The sequence below is a fragment of the Filicampus tigris genome, chromosome 6 (assembly GCF_054856515.1).
Source record: "Filicampus tigris isolate MCC_2025a chromosome 6, RoL_Ftig_1.0, whole genome shotgun sequence".
In the NCBI taxonomy this organism is placed as follows: Eukaryota; Metazoa; Chordata; class Actinopteri; order Syngnathiformes; family Syngnathidae; genus Filicampus; species Filicampus tigris.
The window spans coordinates 10,239,094-10,260,000 of NC_141222.1; the positions used below are offsets into that span (position 1 = coordinate 10,239,094).

Genomic DNA, 20,907 nt, shown 5'->3' on the forward strand with positions numbered 1-20,907 from the left:
ATTCGGGGTACAACCTAAAATGCACGAGTTATGTCCAAATTCAAGTAGTGTTTCAGAAAAAGAGCTTTCTTATGCAACACGTCTGCAAATATGGCCAACTACTGTGGGAGAAAAGGACAATGCAGAACAGATGTTCTGAGCAGTTCAAAAGAGTGCATTTTCACTCAAACCGTGGCAAACGCTTGTCAAACAAATTAAGCACACACGGTCCAATCTATGTACCGGTAATCCAATTGTTATTCATCCCAATTCTTTTCACAAAATTAGATCATATTAAGAATGTTTATAAGTGAAATGAAATGAGTCAAGAGGACCAAGAACTTTTTCCGTGGTTGATTTTATTTTCGGTTAACATTTTAGAAAAAGAATCCAAGGATTTTGCCTCCTGTATGTTTCCGTCTGGCCTCTTCGTGGTCCATGATGCCAGCTGAGGTGGTCAGTACAATGTATCTGGAAAGAAAGGAGGATAAAATTCACGACTCGTCAATTTAATACACACGGCAAATACAAATGCATTATAGGCAGGCAATAATTTGTCACCCTCATTAACATGCTTTGTACTAAATTGTTTCCATGCGAATAGACACCAGTGGACATTTTTGAATAAAGGCTCAAAATAACTTTTTTTTGCTAATCAATTACTTCATGTGAGGAGCAATTTATTAATTAGTGTTTGTGTGTGGCAGCTCTGCATTTTGCCACTTAAATGCCCATTTGGTTTTTCATTTCAATGTTTGAGGTGCAAAATGTGCATTTTGCAATGTGCAATGCGAAAGCTGTCACAAAAAGCTGAACAGCTTCAGTCTGGTACATTCTATGTTTGTTAGCCTCACAAACTGTTAAATTACAAGACTCCAGCAATTTGCAATAAACCCACAAGAATATTTTATGAATTTTTTTTACATTTCCCAAAACAAACATGGCAAAAGATGCATTAACGGCAGCATTAACTGATCAGACTTACAGATCTCAAAGTAAATAACAGTAGGTCCTTCAGATTATGTACAGCAATACATGTTTTAATACTTGTTTCAACTCATGACATTTGCATCAGAAACATGAATGTCAAGCAAACAAATTGCACAGCAGCGTGACAACATGTCGGGTAACAGTTGACCCCAAGTGCAGCGTACAAGACAGTTGTCTCGCATAGGATTAAAAGTAAGGAATCCTTTTCTTTGTTGCATATTTATTTTGTTATTCATGACCTAGAAGTCTTACATATTCGCTGTCATTTTAACTTCACAATAAAAGCATTGTACATTGACAAAGACTAGGGTAGTGTTTCACAACCTTTGAGCCAAGACAAAAGAAAAACTCAAGGAAATGCCTCAAAAAGTGTGAATACTGATCATAGTTTGTATTCTATTTTTTTTAAAGCTATATTTGTCATAAATCTTTGTTCAAACAACCTATTTGTTCATGATCGGGGACATTTGTGATCCGAGTCCCCACATGTAATGGGAATGAAAAAAAAAAAATCCACTGGATAGTTTCCAGAGGAAAAGCTAGTATAATGACGCCAGAACTATCACACTTGTTAGGCATCTTGAATTCCTCTCTGAAGTGACGGGCAAAACCTACAGTTGGGTCCAGGTTCCCACACACAAGCAGAGTTGGTTTCAGACTTACAATTTACACTAAAGAGGGCGGAAATAAAAGAGAGAACTTTATACTAAAGAGGGCGGAAATAAAAGAAAGAAATGGGAACACTTTAAGGGCATATTCCCAGTAAGATCATACTGACAGCGTAATAAGACCCTAATCATTTCCTCAGAAAGATAACGCACTCATTCAGATGTATTAGTACAAGAAAAACGTTTGCCTTTATAACACTGGTACAACTGTCACATTGATACGTCACAGTTAGCGGGCAAATGCAAAGCTTGCTAGTTGATGCAACTATTTCCACCCCACTACAAATTCCACGTACAATGGCAAGCTGAACAGAAGTGTAAGGCTTCACAAACATTAGCGACTCCTGCTCCGTGCAAGCCACAGCTACTTTGAAACCATTCCTCCACCATGTGTCCGGCTTGGAAACCCGGGATACCAACTACGCGGCCAGCACCCTCTCTGAAGGCTCTGAGGAGTGAGGTTTTACTAGCATACACTCATGCAGCGATAGTAGGCATTCATTACATTGGCTTAGCTCAGTTGCCACACTAACATACCATTCAAGCGTTTCACTGGCATGAAAAATTGAAAAACATTCAATATAGCCATTAGACTAAAGTATGTAAAAGTTGGGTTGGAATTGGTTTGATTGGTCTTGTCTACAGAGGGATGGCAGAACGATAGCGCAACTTAAAGCAGGATAGAAAAAAAGTACCTTGTGCAGTTGGTGCTGCGAGTGATTGATAATCAATTGACAACAGTGGTGCAACAAATATATATATATATATATATATATATATATATATATATATATATATATATATATTTTTTTTTAAACTCACAGTTTGAATCTCGGATTCAGGTCACAGATGGGATTGTTTTTCTAATCAGAAAAAAAATAGAACTGTCGATTTTATAAAACACTTATGCCCATTAAAAAAATAAACATCCATCCATCCACCCAAACCGCGTATACTCATGAGAGTGCTGGAGCCTATCCCAGCTGTCTTGGGGCAGTAGGCGGGGTACACCCTGAAGTTGTTGCCAACCTATTGCAGGGCACACAGAGACAAACAAACATTCACACTCACAATCAATCAATCATACCTATGGACAATTTAGAGTGTTCAATTAACCTACCATGCATATTTTTGAAATGTGGGAGGAAACCCGAGTACCCGGAGAAAACCAACGCAGGCACGGGGAGAACATGCAAACTCCAAACAGGAAGGCCGGGACCGGATTCGAACCCATGACCTCTGCACTGTGAGGCAGACGTGCTAACCAGTCGAGCATCGTGTCGCCAGAAATAAACATTCAACTCAAAATGTCAACTATGCAATATAAAGCAGGATAACTTATTTTATACATGGACCGTGAATGTGAAAGACCTCAACCAGTCCGCGGACCATGTGTGGCCCAAACCCAAAGATGATCCATTGCACCACTAATTGACAATGGCGGAGAGAATGAAACGGTTTAAATTGTCGTTACATTTTATAAAGGTTGATGCTGACAATACGCAAGAGCAAGCAATAATTTAATTAAAGTAACAATGCTGGTCCACAAGCAGAAACCAAGGTGCAGGCTGCTCCACATTCGCCACCTCGCCAATGACGAGGTGAAATGAATTATTTAACAGAGCCGGGCTCTTAACCCTTTTTTGCCGGTCCGTCCTCCGTCTACAACCTGGGTACCCTTCCGTCCTCATCCCTCCGTCCTTTAAATAATACCTTGATATGTATTTCAAGCCATACCGCTCCAGGGGTGTCGAACTCCGATCCCTGAGGGCCGCTGTCCTGCCTGTTTTCTCCCTGCTGCAACACACCTGTTTCAAATGATCAGCTCATCAGCAAGTTCTGCAGGAGCCTGATCCCGATCGTTTGAATCAGGTGTGTTGGACGATGAAACCTCTAAGACATGCAGGAGGGCGGCCCCCGAGGACTGGAGTTTGACACCCCTGCTAAGCTGTCAGTCTCTTTTTTAAGCAGTTCAGTCTCTATCAAAAATATGAAAAAAATATTGTTTTATGTAGAAAGAACATGTACATTAGCCCAAAATGTAAAACATTTTGGGGTTAAAAAAATATTTTTTTACACACAATTGCACATAAATGCATATTTATACTTGACGGCAAGTAGTATAGTAATATTTGAACCATTTTTAAAAACTTGAAAAAGGACTGCCTCCCTCACAAAACCTCTTTAGTGTCCTTGCATTATTAGAGTAATAGCTCTTAATGTTTTTGATGGTATAATAGCATTTTGTGTCATGTTTGTAAATGTTACTGTACATTGTGACTATTGCACTGAAGCTTGATTTCAAGAAAATCGCAAATAAAAATCGCAATACAATATTTTCCTAAAATCGTCCAGCCCTAACCTGCACTTATAAACATTTTTTTAACTTCTTCACTGCCCTTGACATATTTGTCTTCCCACAGTCCAGGCATTCAATCCGAGGAATTTATCTTTTTTTTTTTTTCAAACGTTAGGGTAAAAGAGGGTCTGAAAATGTCTGGCATTGAAGGAGTTAAAGCTCATTAGCTGGCTAATTTCCCATGTACATCAATTTACCAGCTGGGAGTATCATGAGTGGATTGAATTGCTTACAACTGTTTAACCAAGATAGCATATACAGTAGCTGCAACACAAGACCTTCGTGATTTGATGAAGATTATAATGCCGACTGGAACAAGCCCGGGGACATCAGGAGAATATTTATGATTGAGTAATAATGCAATACTATTGCGTTTTATTGCAAAACTTTTCAGTTTCAGTTTAAATAACTTCTTGGCGCTAGCTTCATTCTTCATCAATGTGCGAGGCGAATGTCGGTGTGTGACCTATATCTTTGCTGCTGTAACACTGAAAATTTCCCCACTGTGGATCAATAAAGGCCTTCTTATCTTATGATCCACCGCTAAAGTGGACACATTTTGGTTGGGTTGAAACCGCCGTCGCAGAATGGGCCACCATTCGAGATGAAAATTTGAAGCACCTGCTTTATTCAAATCTCCAGTATGGATTAACTTCGGCTTTACCATTTAATATGACAAAGGAGGAGTGAAAACCGCTATGACATATCACTGTTTGCAGGTTTGCTTGAAACATCCTTTTCTTTTTAATGTAACACATGTCAATATGACCAAGCCACTCGCGTTCTATCCAAATTTTGTCGCTTGCTGGACACATGACAGTCGAGCGACTGGAAAAGATCAAGTTACTACTACAAGGGACAGACGACATGCCTTTTGTGCAAATTGACTTACCACAGCTATTCACCATACCTCGGCTGCATTTCGACATGAGTTACGTTCAAGGCAAGCACACAAAAAGCGGTGCATTACTGATGCCCTCACTTCCAATTCAGAAACATCAATTAACCCATTAAGGATGGGTGTACATAACGACGTTTCTACCACTAGAGCCTGGCGCGGCTTTCTACCTTTAAAGCTGGGCGAGTAGATGCGTTTTTTCCCTTTTTTAAAATCCAATTCTCGGTCTCTTAGCCAATTTAACGGATCAGAACCTACACATGATGGTGTCGCGAGACCGCCGACTTTTTTGGAGCCGTAGGCCTAATGGTGGACGCCATCAATTAACGGGAGCTCTGAAATAAGCAACAGCGGTGATAGAGACACAGGCGCTTGTGGACTTTGAACTAGCGGAACCAGTCGAATTGGTTAAGATATAGGTGTGCAGACAATGACGATTTTGACATCTTTGTAACAGAATAGACACCCATTTTGTTTTTAAATTAAAAGTAGTACTTCTCCTGCACTGACACTTTATTTTTACATCTTCGATTGAAACAGTAAATACTAATAAACCCGGGCCTGTGTGAAAGCCACAAGTCCACGCTCTCAAATTATTTTGCAATTATGTTTCTAACTGCTACAGGGGCTGAGATATCAATTATTTTGTAGGTCTTGCATTTCTGTGAGAACCTCAGGTTTAAGAGGGTGATTCTATAGTCTCCCTTAGGTTTTGGGGGGGATGTTGAGCCAGGCGCTTTAAGCCTTAATGGGTTAACCAACAGAACACAAAACCTAGTAAAAATAAATAAAGTATGTGGAGTACCTGTAAGCATGATAATTCCTCAACAGCCCACAACACCAGTGATGCAAGTGCCTAAGAACGTTCCTGAACACACCTTCCGTGCCACTTGTGATAAAAAAAACAACAACCTTTGCAGTGGGAGCATTTATTGCTCAAGCTCTGCAGCCCTTTTCTATGGTCGAAGGTAAGTGGTTTGATCACTTACGGACAACGCTCGACGCATCTTATGTTGTACCCGTGATTGTTTCAGTATCGTTTAAATTACCAACCTCTGTACATCAATGTAACCGTTGCATAAGGCCTGGGTCGATTGGTTATGACTGCACAGTGGTGTGCAGGGTTAACCAATCAACAAACGCTTCAAACTGCTACATATGTTGTAAGTTTTGATTTTTCTTTTTACATTTTGTATGCTTTAGTTTGATGCACATATCTCAGGCCACAGTTACAATTTGTTTACCATTCAAAAAAGTAGTGTTTCCATCAGTTAACTTGAAAAACACTGCAAAACGCAATTTTTGCTGACATACAAAACAAAGAGATAATTTTAAGAGGAAAAAAAACCTCTCAATGCACAAAAATGTAGCGATCTACGGTCCAAAAACCAAGGTCCAGACCGTACCATTTGTTAATTGTATTGTCCCACACCTAAAATGTAGTGCAACGCATTGCCAAGTATACAATTCTCACCCAAACTGTCTTGAGGGCAAAAGGTTGTTCTGCCACTTCTCCAGATCCTTGAGCTGAAGATCAAAACGTGGACTGATCACGCCACACTGCAAGAAACAAAAGAACAAATATTAAGTCCAATTTATTTCTAGACAGCGACTTCACATAAGTTTTATAATTAGACCGTAAATTGACACTAAGCAAGTAAGTGTAAAAGCAACAGTCATTAACCAAAAACTTCAGAGTGAGCCAGTAGGAAGTTTCTCAGTGAAGTGGGTCAAAACATTTACCTTGTTCAACCTTCCTGTGAGATTGACGACTATTTTCCCGGCTCTATGGTCATCAATGATCTCAAACTCACCAATGTAACCTGGAACAAATGTTTACATGAAAAGCCCTGTTATAGAACATATGACTGGCAGACTTTTGGGCCAATGCATTAAATCACGTATGCAAAACCACACAAATAACGAACACCTACCGTGCTTCATCATGACAGTTAGGAAGCGCACAATGACCTTGGAACATGGCCTGATGAGGACTTGGCGTTTCCCACGCTTCTCAGCATTGTTGATGCACTTCAGAGCATCTGCGAGAACGTTCATGCGCACCATGATGCCTACAGAAAACAAAATGCTTGATGAAGATACCAACTTTTCATTCACTTCCAATTATCAAGAGTAAGAGCACATCCTCGCTCATTTTTCTTTTCTTAATGGCTCACACACAGACTCACCGAACTCAACTATTCCAACACAAATCAATTGAGTGTCAGAAAAAATGGTTTTCAATGACAAGGTTCATCATTTTGAGTGGTGGTGCACCTACGGTGCTAAAGACAAATTCATTGTGGACATTTAGCAGTAAAGACCAACACGGACCTACTAAAATAGCTAACGGTGGCATGGAGGAACGCACCAAGGCATAAAATTAAGCTTTCGATACATTTGGCTGGAAAGCATAAAATTAATTTTCGATACATTTGGCTGGTAAGCCCACCACAGCGCAGTCGCTAAACTAGCTGTGCTTAGCTACCCGGTACCTCAGAGGCACCGTCCTAACGCTAACATAAGAAAGACACTCTATTGGGTACAATACTTAAATATCAAATATTTAAATATTCGACGCACAGTTTACGAAACGTCGTTTCGCTCGGTTAAGATGTTGTGTCTATTGCAAACTGTTCACCATTTCTAAGGCGCCTCCAAGGTAAGCATTACTCGGCCAGAGCAGAACGGATGGCGTACAGAAAAAGTCGCTCAAATGATGCCGTAAAGTGACAGAAAGGGACGATAACCACTTGAAAGCGTTACCACGTAAATGCACTTCAAGGTTATTGTCAACGTGTAAGTATTAACAATAAGATGAAGTAGATTAGGGCTGGATTGTACTTGACAATATTAAAAGACATCTCACCGGTTCTGCAATATGGCGGAAAGAGGAAGTAGAATCCTGTTGCAATGCATTATGGTAAAGTATAGCCGTCTATCAAGTATCACAAAATCCCTGTTTCTAATGTTCTTGATAACTGATGTGGCTTCTTGTAATTAAATACTCATAGTGTTTTATTTATTTGCTTTAATTTATCCACATTTTAAATAGTCCTTCAATTCACGATTGCCTAAGAAAACGAATGTATCATTTTACTTAGCGCCTTCTAGTGGTCAGGATGAATAACTACAGATTGTATTTTTTTTCCTGGAACAATTTTCGTCATTATCAAACATCCATCCATCCATCCATCCATCCATTATCCGAACCGCCTCTCCTCACAATTTACATATAATAAGATTAAGAACATGATTCGTCAAATTATAAACTTTTTCACTATCTTTTGATATGTTATTTATGTGGCCTTTGTGTGTTGTGATTAACACATTTGCCTTACTGAGTTTGGGCTTTCAAATCTGGGCCCTGGCCTTCCTGTCAGTAGTTTGCATCCCCTCAGTTCTTGCGTTTTTCTGTGGGTACCTCCCACATACCAAAAACATGCGTATTAGGTTCATTGATGGTGTGACTGTAAGTGCTGAATGTAACTTGTTTGTCTGTACGTGCGCTGCAAGTTGCTGGCGACCTCTCTCCTGAAGTCAACTAGAATAGGGTTCGATAGGGCTTACCCCAGACCCTAATGACAATAAGCAATACAGAAAACAGATGGATTGTTTATTATGCAAAAAGGGAATGTAACTACGGTATAGTTCATGAAGCACAGAATACAGTACTGACAACAGTAATACCGCAATTTATTATTATTATTTTTTTTAATAATTGACTTTGGTTTTATTTATTTCTTTATTTAAGAAAAACACAAGGATTTTTTTTTTAATGGAACCTTTATTGGGAACAAATTTGACTGAATCATAATACCCTTGTGATATACATCAAAGACAACAAATGTAGGACAGGGATTAACTTTAACATGCAGTAAAATATATGTGTATAAATATGTAAGCGTCACCTTGTTGGGTATAGATAAGTAAGTCACAAAAAATCAGTCAGTGTGTTGGGGCTGCATATGTACACTTTAGAGTTAGTAGAACAAGTAGCATTCATTTTTGTCCGTACATTAGATGCTAAATCTAATCAATGCTGATAAAAATTAGTTGATTAATGGTAGATTGGTGAAATCCACAACTAAATTGAAAAATGACTGGGTAGGAATTGCATAAATAAATATACATGCCAAGCTTGTGAGAAAAAATGTAAAAAAGTTGCTAACCATGAGAAAATGTAAACTGTTGTTTAAGTGAAGCTGTCAGTTACGTGATCCTCAAGTCTTTTATCAGTGATACTCATTTCCACCATGCTCAGTTCAAACTTAAAAGTGTGTTGTTTTGCATACCCATTGCAAGAACTTGAAACACTAACCCTGTACAAGTTTAAAAAAATAAAATAAAATAAAATAAAAGAGAAAAAAAAAAAGCTCAACCATTGAGTCTCAAACTTGACACATGGAGGATATGGCGTGACCGATGTTTCTTTACTGTTTTGATGGTTACCTCAAAAGTAAACACCTAACACAGCTTTTCTTCTGCACTTCCAATCTTAGCCACTGTTGCTGCCCATGCTTGCAAGGAAATCTTTGTCTCTTTTAGGATTCAAGCCAAGCTTCCGAAGGTCAAGACCCATGGCTACCAGCATCTGCAGCAAGGTGAGTTCCTGTTGGGTTGCCTGGTCCACCAGGGTTGGGCAGGTGGGGTTACACTGAGGCCAATGGCAACCGTCCACCAGGTGAAATGGACAGCCTTTGGATGGAGTTCTGTTGTTACGAGTGGCTTCCAAGCTCCTGTCCCAGCAGTGCAGGGCCCGCGGCAGAGAAGTGCCTCGAACTTGGAAAGTCATCCAGTTGCTGAGAGAACAAGTAGAGCATTAAACACAGTAAGTGGTTGCAATTAAGAGCAAGAGTGATTAGTGACAGATACCTTGTAAGGTATCAATAACCATCTCTGGTGTTTAGGAATGAATATTCTTTAGGTAGAACAAGCTTATAAAAATGTAATCACCACATATGCAATCATACATACCTTTTGGTAATCACCGTGTGGGAGAGGCAGGAAGGCGCAAACACTGCTCTAAAGAATCACAGAAAGAAAAAGGCACATCATTTGTAGGGTCATTACTAAATTATATTACGCGCCAGCAAATGATTCATTTGGAACATACGTGACATCTCTCAAGGAGTTCTTCAACTCTTTGCCTAGGTTCTGTATGTATTGCCACTGTTCATTGCTCATGTGCTGTCCTCCAATATAGATGTTCTCCACCCTCAGCTGTTCCTCATCAAACAGCCACTGGACAACAAATAGAGGGGCTGCAGAGAAAATAAAAGGTACTGTAACTGCAACTAGCATTTACCTCAGAAAGGTCATGCTGAGAAATGCTATCACGAAGCTGAAATGAATTGAGGACTCTCGAGCAATCTGGTTGGACAGTGCTACGACAACTATCACCTTTGCTTTTCTGGCTAGGAATTTACCATTGTTTTTCTGCAGAACATATTTCCAAATATTTGGACTGAAAAACCTTACACCTCAAATGAATCCTTAAAAAGTTTGTAATTTTGTTCTTTACGTGAGCTTGACTTTAAGGTGAAAACTAATAGAAAAAAAAGTACACCATTCAACGTGATTTAGCAGTTTTTACCTTTACGGTCCATTTGATTGGTTTTACAGGCTACTGATTGTTTTGGCTCAGTCTTTCCATTCTGTATTTTATTAATTTTTATGTTCTACCAAACATTTGTGATTTTTCTTCTCAAACCAATCAGTGGTGTGCAATTGTTTATTGTCTCCACCAAGACACTACCGAAGAAAGACCAGGTATTGCGCAACCAACAAACACAATCCAACCATAAAAGGGGAGTTAACCTGGTCACTCACGTACCATGGAAAATGAGAACATCAAATTGCAGCCATGGGGAAAAATATTAGATTTTTTTTTTTTTAATACCGGTAATTACTATCTTTTAATGCTTGGTACTATTAAAGTTGTATTATAATAGCCAAAAAAGAAAACACAGAATGCATAAAAGCACTGCCTGTGGCAACACAATGCCGTAGCTATTGGTGTAAGATTTTGGTTATCAAGAAAGCCATAAAAAATGTGTAAATATCAGCTTTTAAACTCTGATGAACTATTTTTGTTGTAATCATTATATTTGTGCCAAAAAAGGACCTTTAGTTTGCCCCACACACTCGTACAATGCATTGACAACCTTGCAAAGCATAAAATAATCAACAGGGCATATCTGCTATTGAAATGGAGCTATTCAATACATTTATTCAGATTTTTAAGGCCACTTACAGGTCAAGGTAGAATACAGCTTGTGGCCAAAGAAGCACTGCCACTCCTCCCCTTTTTTATAGAGCCGACGACACCTATCAGGCACCACACCATTCCACAACCTGAGAAAGCATGCAACACAGGCTAGGCTGAATTCTTGATGTTATAAATGTCAACAGGTCTGTAATGTTTAAACGAGCAGCATTTCCATTTTGCAGACAAATATACTGTACATCCAGTTTGGATAGCTTTACCTTAGGCCGACCTTGATAGCATCTTCAGGCGAACAGGTAACTGTTTCAGGGCAGTTCGGTGATCTATGGTGTTTACTTTCTAGAAACCAACCAGAGTCCACCAGACCTCGGACCTGTGCCTCTGCACCAAGCTGCTCCAGATAATTGGCCACTCTCTCGATATTCAGCAAGACTCCCGTGCCCCCAGCACTGCAGGAAGATTACAATTATGGCTATGTGGCTTTTACAGATAAACTGTAGTCCACAATATTTGTGTGGTATCAAAGCTAATGGATGGACATACCAACTACATCCATTTTTGTACCACTTGTCCGATTCATTGTGAGGGGTTAGTGCCTGGAACTTATCTCCACAAACTTGTGAAAGCTGAGCCACACCATGGACTGATCAACCGTCAGTCACAGGGTAGTCGCGAATGGCGCATGAATGTGATTGGGCAACTGCACACAGTCAGCAATGTGAACTACTACACTACAACTAATCCAACATGCGCTCTACTACAGGAAATTCGAACAAACATAGGATTCTATTTTAGGCAGCAGGGGCATCGATTAAGCAGCATTTTTATCACCGTTCATAGTTGGCCGTGATGTTAAAAAATAACCTGGCAAAGAGCCCGAAATGGATTCGTTTACGAAAGGCGCAGTCGGCATCGTAGCTTGAGCAGTGAAATGAGCTTACCTTGTGCCAGACAACAGAACAACCTTGGCCTGCTTAATTCCTTTAGGAATAAGGTCTTTGATGACCTCTCGGATGATGAGCGATCCCATGAAAGCATACTCAGCTGGTAAGAAATACAGACAGAATGCAGGAGAGGTACAGACATGCTAGTAGTAAATCTCTTTTTCTTTCTTCAGACACACACTTGCATTTGCATTTCTATTCCGTTCTTTCTCTCTTCCTTGTCGTTGGTTTGGAGGAGGGGTCGCGGCAGGCCCAGTGCCACTCCAAACATCACTGGAGCAGTATGGGATGACTCTACAGAAAAAGACATATTCACTGATGAACCCACGAGATGTAAACCACTCCACAGTTAGCCAAACATGGGATTATAGAGGTTCTTACACAATGTTTGTGTTGTGCCAATAAGGATTCTCTGCTACTTGGGATGACAATATGCCACGCCCTGCAAATCAAGCAATCGATAATGAAACAGAGCTCCTTATCCATTATTTATAGGGATGTAATGATTCACTCAAGCCCCGAGTCGATTCGATTTTCAGTTCCCGATTTTCGATTCGATTTAATTTTTTAAAAATCGCTACCATGCTCGTCTCTGTGCGCTAGTGTGGTTCTGCAGCCATCCACAAACGCAATACGCAATGATGTTTGGCGCAAGCGCATCATTTGATCTACACCAGGGGTGTCCAGCTCCGGTCCTCAAGGGCTGGTGTCCTGCCTGTTTTCCAGCTCTCCTTGCTGCAACGCACCTGATGATCGTTAGCAAGCTCTGAAGAAGCTTGCTAACGATCATCAGGTGCGTTACAGCAAGGATAGATGGAAAACAGGCAGGACACCGGCCCTTGAGGACCGAGTTTGGACACCCCTGATCTCCACATACAAAATATGCTATGCATCTGGAATGAAAAAAAAGGTTTCAAGACATCATTTTCTAGATGAATTTAATCAACCCGAGTTCGCATTTTATCGAATCGATTAATCTGGACGAATCGACTTTCAAACAATATTTGATTAATACATCCCTAATTATTTAACATGCAAATTAGAAGACTGATTATAGGAGTGCGTGTGACAAAGTACTGTACAATAAGATGACTTACCAGTCTTTGTCAGGGGCCAACCCGATGAGCTCATTAGTCGAGGGATATTTTGGTACCTGGAATCACAGGTCTCTTTGCTGTAGCAGCACCAGCCACCTAAAAATAGGGAAGACTAATGTTAAACATCCGGGCATGTGCAGTATGAGAACCAAATGCTACTCCATCACAGAGGCTTGTCTGATGATTGGGAGTCAGAGGGCAATGCACCTGCAGCCTTAACTCAAGCATGTAGCCTTTAATTTGATACAGCTTTGAATGTTGTTTCCATAATCGACCTTCATTGTTGTCTTTGTCATAGTGAAGAAGTTGCATATTTATGAAAGTCATTCTTAACTTAAACATACGCAATACACCGAAGGCTAACAGCAACCAAAGAAGGAGAAAAACAGAGGATGACATCCCCATCTAAATTCCAAAGGCGGCGTCAATGCCAAACAAGCTGACCTCTTAGGGACCAAATTAACCAGAGTGCTTTTAAAATACTCACCTTCCAGAAATAACAGCCATCTGCGGCTTCCTCTGATCTCTTTTAGGTAAAACCTGTACAACCACAAATCATTTTAATGAGTGAAGACGAAGAATGGGCATGTTGATCTCCTTCTAGCATCTCACATTTTATGTTTATTATACTCGTTATAATTCCTCAAGGAGAATTAAAACATTCTCTCTGCTGTATATTCAAAGAATTTCGAATGACCATCTCACCCAGCTGGTGTCCCATCATTACATGTCACGTGCGGGTTCTTGAGAAAGTGCAACCTCATTTCATCTATCTGCTGTTTAGCTAGTCGAGCTCCCGCAGCATCATCCCTTGTAGGTTCACCTCCACTGGTGCCTCCAGGAGCTCTGTTGTTTGAAATGCTCCCAGCCGCCTCAGGTGGAGGCTGGATGCCGTTGCCTGCTTGGCTCCCATGTGGAGATTTCTTGGTCGACTGAACTTTTGTATTCCTACCCCAGCTCTCCCCCAGCAAAAGCAAAAAAGCAATCTGGCCAAGTATCCTCATGTCTGCTGATGATACAGTGCAAAGAAAGGTTAATTCACTATTACTCACAAATTACCTGATGAATCGGCTGGAAACTGTTCAAATGAGAAGTGGACATACCTATTTTAAAAATAAGCAAAGACAGTTGTGGAAGTTGCCCAGAAGTTGGCCTGATGAAAAAATCTGTGCTAGCAGGTGTAAAAAGATGATGCCAGTCTTGAGGGCTAATGAAGATTTGACCATGTTTTGATGAAGGCTCCAAATCATCACTCAGCTTTATAGTGCCACCATATGGATCAGAGTTCCTCCCATTTTCTTCTGAAGCTCCAACTGACGACACACATCAAGGGGAGGTACTGGACGGCCAGTGGCGAGGAGAAAAGATCTCCTTAACATATTTCTTTGCACACGTTCAGAAGCAAAGCGCTTTGCCATCTGGACGCCGCTCAAGAACATGCGGCCCCCCACGTCCTTTCTTTCTCCCATCTCCCCTCATACTCCTCCGATTGCTTAACTGTTCAACCCCGGTCGACGCTGGACATTATTTTTCCTTTTTAACAGATTACAATGAAAACACATTTGATGCAAATCACAAAAATAGAAACATAACACATTATACACAAAAACACAAATCGATATATGTTTTTTTTCAGAGTTGACAAGTCATTCAAAAAATGAATATTGTTATGCTAATGTTGTTATGGACGGACACGGACATTAATTTATTGTGTATTACTTCCATTCATCCATTATCTATACCACTTCTCCTCACAAGGTATATAAGTTAATTCTGCTAAAAGCAGAAAGGATGCAAGCTAAAATGTATATTTTTTCCGAAGATGAATACACGACCAGCTGCAGATTTATGTACAGTTGCAAAATTTGAGGACTATTATAAGAACTGCTTTGAAAAAGTCTACCTTTATGAAGTTCATAATTGTCTGTCTTAATTCCCTTTTAACAATAGGTTTATTATTGCAATTGTAGTTTACATTGATGCACTCTTGCCGGTAGTTGCTTCTTATATTTTAGTTCGGCAAACTATTACAAACTTAGAGCAGTGTGTTGCAGGGCAATTGTGGCCTGCTCTGCAAAAGAAAAAAAATATTGTTAAATGATGGTATAAACTCTGACACTAATCTTACAAATTCTGCATTTTTATCTATGTAATTCCGATCCAGCTCTTGATTGGGGCCTTTTATAACTACTGTTATATCGTGCAATACTCAACATTCCTCACTACTGTTAGTCTAGTTTTATTTTTATCCGATGCTGTTCCTTATATTTCACTGCAGCACTGTCACTTACTTAGAATATTTTTCCTCTGTACTATGGACAGGCTAAAATGAGTGTTTCTTCATACTTTATATGTAGATGTATGCTGGTATGTATATACATGTGTATATACACATAGTTACTGCATATATTTACATAGGTTTGATTCTGAGTGTTTGCCGTTGATGTTGTACATTAATGGCTATTATGCCGCCGTCCCTGTGTGACCTATATCTTTGCTGCTGTAACACTGAACATTTTCCCACTGTGGGATCAACAAAGGCCTTCTTATCTTGTCTTTTAATATTTTGCAGGTGTATCTAACATTGTGGCTGACCAGTGCTCAGCATTTGACTATTTTATCTCCATTTAGAATTTGAAATAGAGACTACAATTTTATCTGAGACTTGTGTATTGTAAAGTTAAGAGTTATACATTTTTTTCCTCCCTTTTGATTGAGCCATTTCAAGCATAGTGTCATAAGAGTTTTTACCTGTGGCTGTGTTTCGATCCAGGTCAGTCTGGAGCCTGCAGACACTTGGAGAGTGCGTTTGATGAAGACAGACAGACTCTTTGAAACTGATCCTCTGCTGTACCCGTGGGATGACTCAGTGATGACATAACGCTGATCACGGGCCTTGAGGTTCTGAAATTCTCATCAATGAAATGCACACCATCCTAACATGCCAATCACTGCAAATGATGGATGCTTGAAAGGCCAAGTATACAAAGGCAGTGTGGATCTATGGGGCTGGAGGGAACGCAGGATGTTTGGAGAGTGAAAGAGTGAGGCACAGAAACTCTGAATAAATGTATTACAATAATAAACACTCAGAGCATACAGCCCCTTTAAAGGTCTAGAATCCTCACACATTCAAAATTCAGGACATTTGATTGTGATTCAAGCCTGCACAAATAAGAATTATTGGTAATTATTATCTTTGTATTCAGTCAAACAGTGGCCATTTTGTTTTTAGATCACCAAGACAATTACAATTATCCAAAAATACAGCACAAACAAGACAGAACAGTTGACCAAGTCTTTTACTTTGGCAGGGGAAAAAAAGAAGAATTCTTGACTTATTTTCAAGCATTCATGCTATTTTAAACTTTGGCCAGAAAGAAAACGGAGCTAGTAAAATATGTGTGTGAGATCATATCACCTAGATGCAGTAAAAAATGGACCCTAAAGACATCACTATACTGAATTTGATCTCCTAAGCTGAACAATTCTTCATTCCTTCAGTTGTCTAGACCTTCTTCTAATAAATCAGTGCAAAAATCTGTTTAACAGATACCCCAAATAGCTATTAAAAAAAGGAAAGAGGCTGCTGAAAATCTATCAGCAGATCAACAGAATATCACAAACTTAGAGATGGCATTGCTGCTATTTAGTTTTTCTTTTTGGATTTGACAGAGTGGCAATTTTCTTTCCACCCAGAGCAGAATAGGCTAGATATTGTTGCCAAGTTTTAAAGGGATCAGAAAGCCAAGGCGGTCTATTTTTCAATGAGCTCAATTTATGTATTTTTTTTTTTTAAACAGGAAAATGATATTAGCTTGCATTTTAACTTTTATCAATTTTGATTTGGAGAAATCAGTACAAAACTAACGTGTTCACTAACGCCTACAATTAATGAGCAATTTGACCACAACGCCTCCCCTCCCTCCATGCCTTGTGTGACGTCACGATAGTGGCCGATTACATTTTGTAATTCAAAGTCATTGTAAATAACGTCGCTAACATTGTCAAAATAACGGATCAATCGGCCCCAATACATGTGGACATCTCTACTTAGGCCCACTTCAACAACTGAAAACACCACAAAACGATGAGCCTTTCCATGTCTGACCAAAAAGAGCAAGAAATGAGCAGCCTACATGCAGCTGAGGTGCACTTGTCACATACGTCGTTTCATGTTATAAGTCACCAAGATAGTCAAACACGGCGCTCCTGGCTTGCTGACCGGCCGTGGCAAACGCGGCCGAAGGTGGACACGGAGCTTCTTGGCTGCCTAGAGTGTTTGTGTTCAATTTGTGTTCACTTTGATCATACAAACAGACGTTACGTAAACTTTGTGCAGTGAAGGCTTATTCATATACATCTGCACAGTAGCTTATATAGCAAACATGGGCATATTTTGAAGTGCTGCAGAGAAGAAGGGATATGAGTAACACTGCCTGGCTGGTTCAATTCATTCAGGGAGAGTGACAAGGTTTCAGGACGACTGGGGTAAAATCAAAAAATGTTTCATAAAAAACAGATGTGATCACCCTCTGCAACTCTGATAGATGAAGTACCAGCCATGGCGATTAATTTAGTGAAAAAATATGCCTTAACCACTTAGACCTAAATTACTCAGAATAAAACATAGTAAGGTAAAATGCTACAGTTATATTCAAAAGTTAAATGCCTTATCATACCACATAAAACACTCAAACACTTATGATATTAGGATGGCAAATTTGTACATATTGCAGAAAGAAAGAAGTGATGCTGAAGAAATGTGCTCTGAGGGAGCTTCAGGATATGGACTAAAATAACCTCTGATTCATTTCTGCTGTCCTGGCAAAGTCATTTTGTGGAGTTTTGTAAATGATAAGGCCACAGTAGCCAGTCTTATGTCACAAAAATGCTGAAAAATGGCATGTTGTTCAACTCATTCCACAAATTCAAATTAATTTACATGGTGTCTGGAGGGCTATAATCCCAGCCTGGGCTCCTATGTGGCTGGAGCGAGCCACTATTCTGACAGGTTGACACAGTGTGCTCAAGTGAACAGCATGAAGTGTGTTTTGAGTACATGAGGTGAAGCCCCAAAGTGGCCATGTGGTCACGGTAGATGACCACCAGCCCTGCATTGATGCATAAATATATACTGTATAAGCATAACCATCACCAGCAGGACGTCACACCATGCTGAACACACAAACACACTAATCAACAGGACATTCACATTCTTTGAATCTTTGAGTACTGCATTGCAGGCCGGATCTGCAATAACAGTTTCATGCTGCGAAATGCACTATTCAATTATGCTGCGTTTTCAAAAATGTTACATTAATAGCATTCCATATTTGTCTCAAACTGAGGTCTTACAGTCTTATCTTTCGGGCCACATCACACAGAAAATATTTGATAAATTATGGAGAAAACAAATAAACATTTCTATATGTATTTTTATAGCTGCGTGTACAATAATGCAGTTACATCACCTTTAGACTGCCTCAACTAAAGCATCTAGCGACATCATGCACTACGTGCTTATGCTCCAGGCATGCCAAATTGGACAGTAGAACGTGGACTGTTGTTTACTACTTATATAGTTTCCTGACTCAGTGTGGGTCTTTCCTAAGACCGTTCTACAGCTCAGTGTGAATAGTTGACCTGGATAACCGAATGTTTGAGAAGCTTGAACGAGTCTATTCAAGCTAATAGCTTCTCACTTCTGGGAACCTCCATGATTCTATGCGCATATGAAATTTATGATGGCTCGAGAGGATCCATGTTTATCGCCCTCCACAGTCAGGTAGGCCCACGAAATTCATTTGTGTTGTTGTGTACTAACTATTTTCAATGAAAATTGTTTTTGAAAAACGTTTTGAGATCATTTTGTGTTATTAGGCAGTACTATAATAGTTGTTTTTGTTTGTTTCCAAATTTTCCTCACAGGATGACTAAAGTGTCTGTCTATATTTCGTTTGACTAATGGCAATATTTGAAAATACACAAACATTACTTGAAGTGGGACTTTAATGCTATCTCCTCTCCCCGACCACAACATTAATGTACAACTACACAATCTAATGACAGCCAATACAAAAAGTGTCCTCACAAAGATACTACTTCTCAGTATTAATTGCCATTATTAGATAAGTACCGTATTTTCCGGACTATAAGCCGTTACTGTTTTCCTAGGTTTTGAACCTATTCTGTGGATTTTTCTTCCATCGCTTGGGGCGCTCTAATCGGAATTACAATACAATAAAATGCAATTGCCATTAACAGGATGTGACTGCAGGTGGAGGAGTTCAACAGGTGAGGGTGCTATGCACTAGGTTATGAATTAAGTGGCATGCGGAAGTAGAACTGACAATCTGGAGTGGCAGTGGGCAGTGGGCAGAAGATAAGTACTTTATTTTCTCTTGGTTCTGTTCCGTTTTAATCAACAAAAAAACTACCGTGTTAAAAATCACTCTCAGGAAAGAATCTGTTCAGGGACATACATGTACATTTACAGTTCAAAAGTGTTCTCTAAATGCAGAAATATCAAATTTTTTTAACACAGGTGCGGCCATTTGTTGTTTTTTTTCCATTATTTTTTTTTTTAAATAGAGTGGATGCGGCTTGTATAAAGGTGCATCTTATAGTCCAGAAAATACTGTATTTACTTAACTGCAGGATTTTTGATACAGCTCAAATTGTGTGTAATGTGTGCTGATGGTGATATTGTAACTTGAAAAAATGTCTGTTTTTACTTTGAGAGGAATTTGTCCTGGTGCTCAAGCCACATAAAACAAAGATCATACTGTACAATAAAAAATAAAATAAAATAATCCATCATTTTTAAAGGGCCGGTAAGAGATGAAGCTTGTAAAAAAGTCAATTCACAAAGAATGAAAGCTGTCAGACTTGTAAAACAATGTATAACATATAAATCAGTGCTTCAGACAAAACCAATGTGGAGTATTAGTTACCATAAACCGCAGACAAGCCACTGAACAGTCTGCAGAGGCTAAAGCCAAAGTGCATTAGTACCTGTATCCGAAAAATGTTACTACTGTTGCGGCAGAAAATTTACAATGACAAGTATTCATGGCAGTCCCAGACTGCCCCACTTCAGTTAAGTTTTACTGCACTTTTTAATTCCCTGTTGCCAAAATCTGAAAATTCCTTTGACTACAATGTAAGAAAGGAATGCTGACAATTCACACATGAACCCAAGATGAAGGCAGAAATTGCAGCAGATTGATGTTGATCTGAGTTATATGGTATTTACAGCTCAAAATCAGTTCATTCACAAATTAGTTGTAAGAGATTTTATTTGGCAGTGCTACAAATGGAGATCCACTGTACTTTTATTTCTTTAATTAAAAATGAAGTCAACCCAATCATATTTTTTTCAAGAATATGTTCTATGCACTTTCGCTCATCTAAACATGGCAGTCTTATTAATATTGTGTTTGTGGAATATGAGTTAAGCAACAAAATCCACCCATTTTTAGCCATCTCTGTGGGCCGTCATTTTGTCACTTCTGTCGACTGAAAATGACATCACACACCCTCAGGGCTCAGACAACGACCAATCATAGCTCTGCTTCAGAAAACTGGTGAGCCGTGATTGGTCGTTATCTGAGGCCTTAGGGTGTGTGATGTCATTTTCAGTCAACAGAAGTGACAAAATGGCCGCCTCTAAGATGGCTAAAAACGGGTGCATTTTGCTGCTTAACTCATATTTCATATTAATCATATTGCCTTGTTTCA

At 39.5% G+C, this 20,907-nt stretch overlaps 2 protein-coding genes across 3 annotated transcripts; both read right to left on the reverse strand.

Annotated features, from left to right (window-relative positions):
- Window positions 1-318: 318 nt before the first annotated feature.
- On the reverse strand, window positions 319-7,891 carry rps15a (ribosomal protein S15a). 2 transcript variants are annotated; one of them, XM_086034317.1, is made up of 5 exons: window positions 7,764-7,891; window positions 6,829-6,966; window positions 6,638-6,717; window positions 6,369-6,454; window positions 319-450 (listed from the first exon to the last, which is right to left on the reverse strand). In XM_086034317.1, exons 2-5 carry the CDS (start codon window positions 6,959-6,961, stop codon window positions 357-359), a joined length of 393 nt encoding a protein of 130 aa, XP_085890443.1. In that variant the 5' UTR covers window positions 6,962-6,966; window positions 7,764-7,891; the 3' UTR covers window positions 319-356. The 2 variants fall into 2 exon arrangements, with proteins under 2 accessions (XP_085890443.1, XP_085890444.1); XM_086034318.1 differs by lacking the exon at window positions 7,764-7,891 and adding an exon at window positions 7,536-7,717.
- Window positions 7,892-8,708: 817 nt separating this feature from the next.
- notum2 (notum pectinacetylesterase 2) lies at window positions 8,709-15,939 on the reverse strand. Its single transcript, XM_086034624.1, has 13 exons — window positions 15,916-15,939; window positions 14,268-14,477; window positions 13,870-14,173; window positions 13,652-13,704; window positions 13,165-13,260; window positions 12,449-12,509; window positions 12,249-12,361; window positions 12,065-12,167; window positions 11,384-11,572; window positions 11,151-11,251; window positions 10,011-10,158; window positions 9,872-9,919; window positions 8,709-9,696 (listed from the first exon to the last, which is right to left on the reverse strand). Exons 3-13 carry the CDS (start codon window positions 14,166-14,168, stop codon window positions 9,393-9,395), a joined length of 1,515 nt encoding a protein of 504 aa, XP_085890750.1. The 5' UTR covers window positions 14,169-14,173; window positions 14,268-14,477; window positions 15,916-15,939; the 3' UTR covers window positions 8,709-9,392.
- Window positions 15,940-20,907: the final 4,968 nt, after the last annotated feature.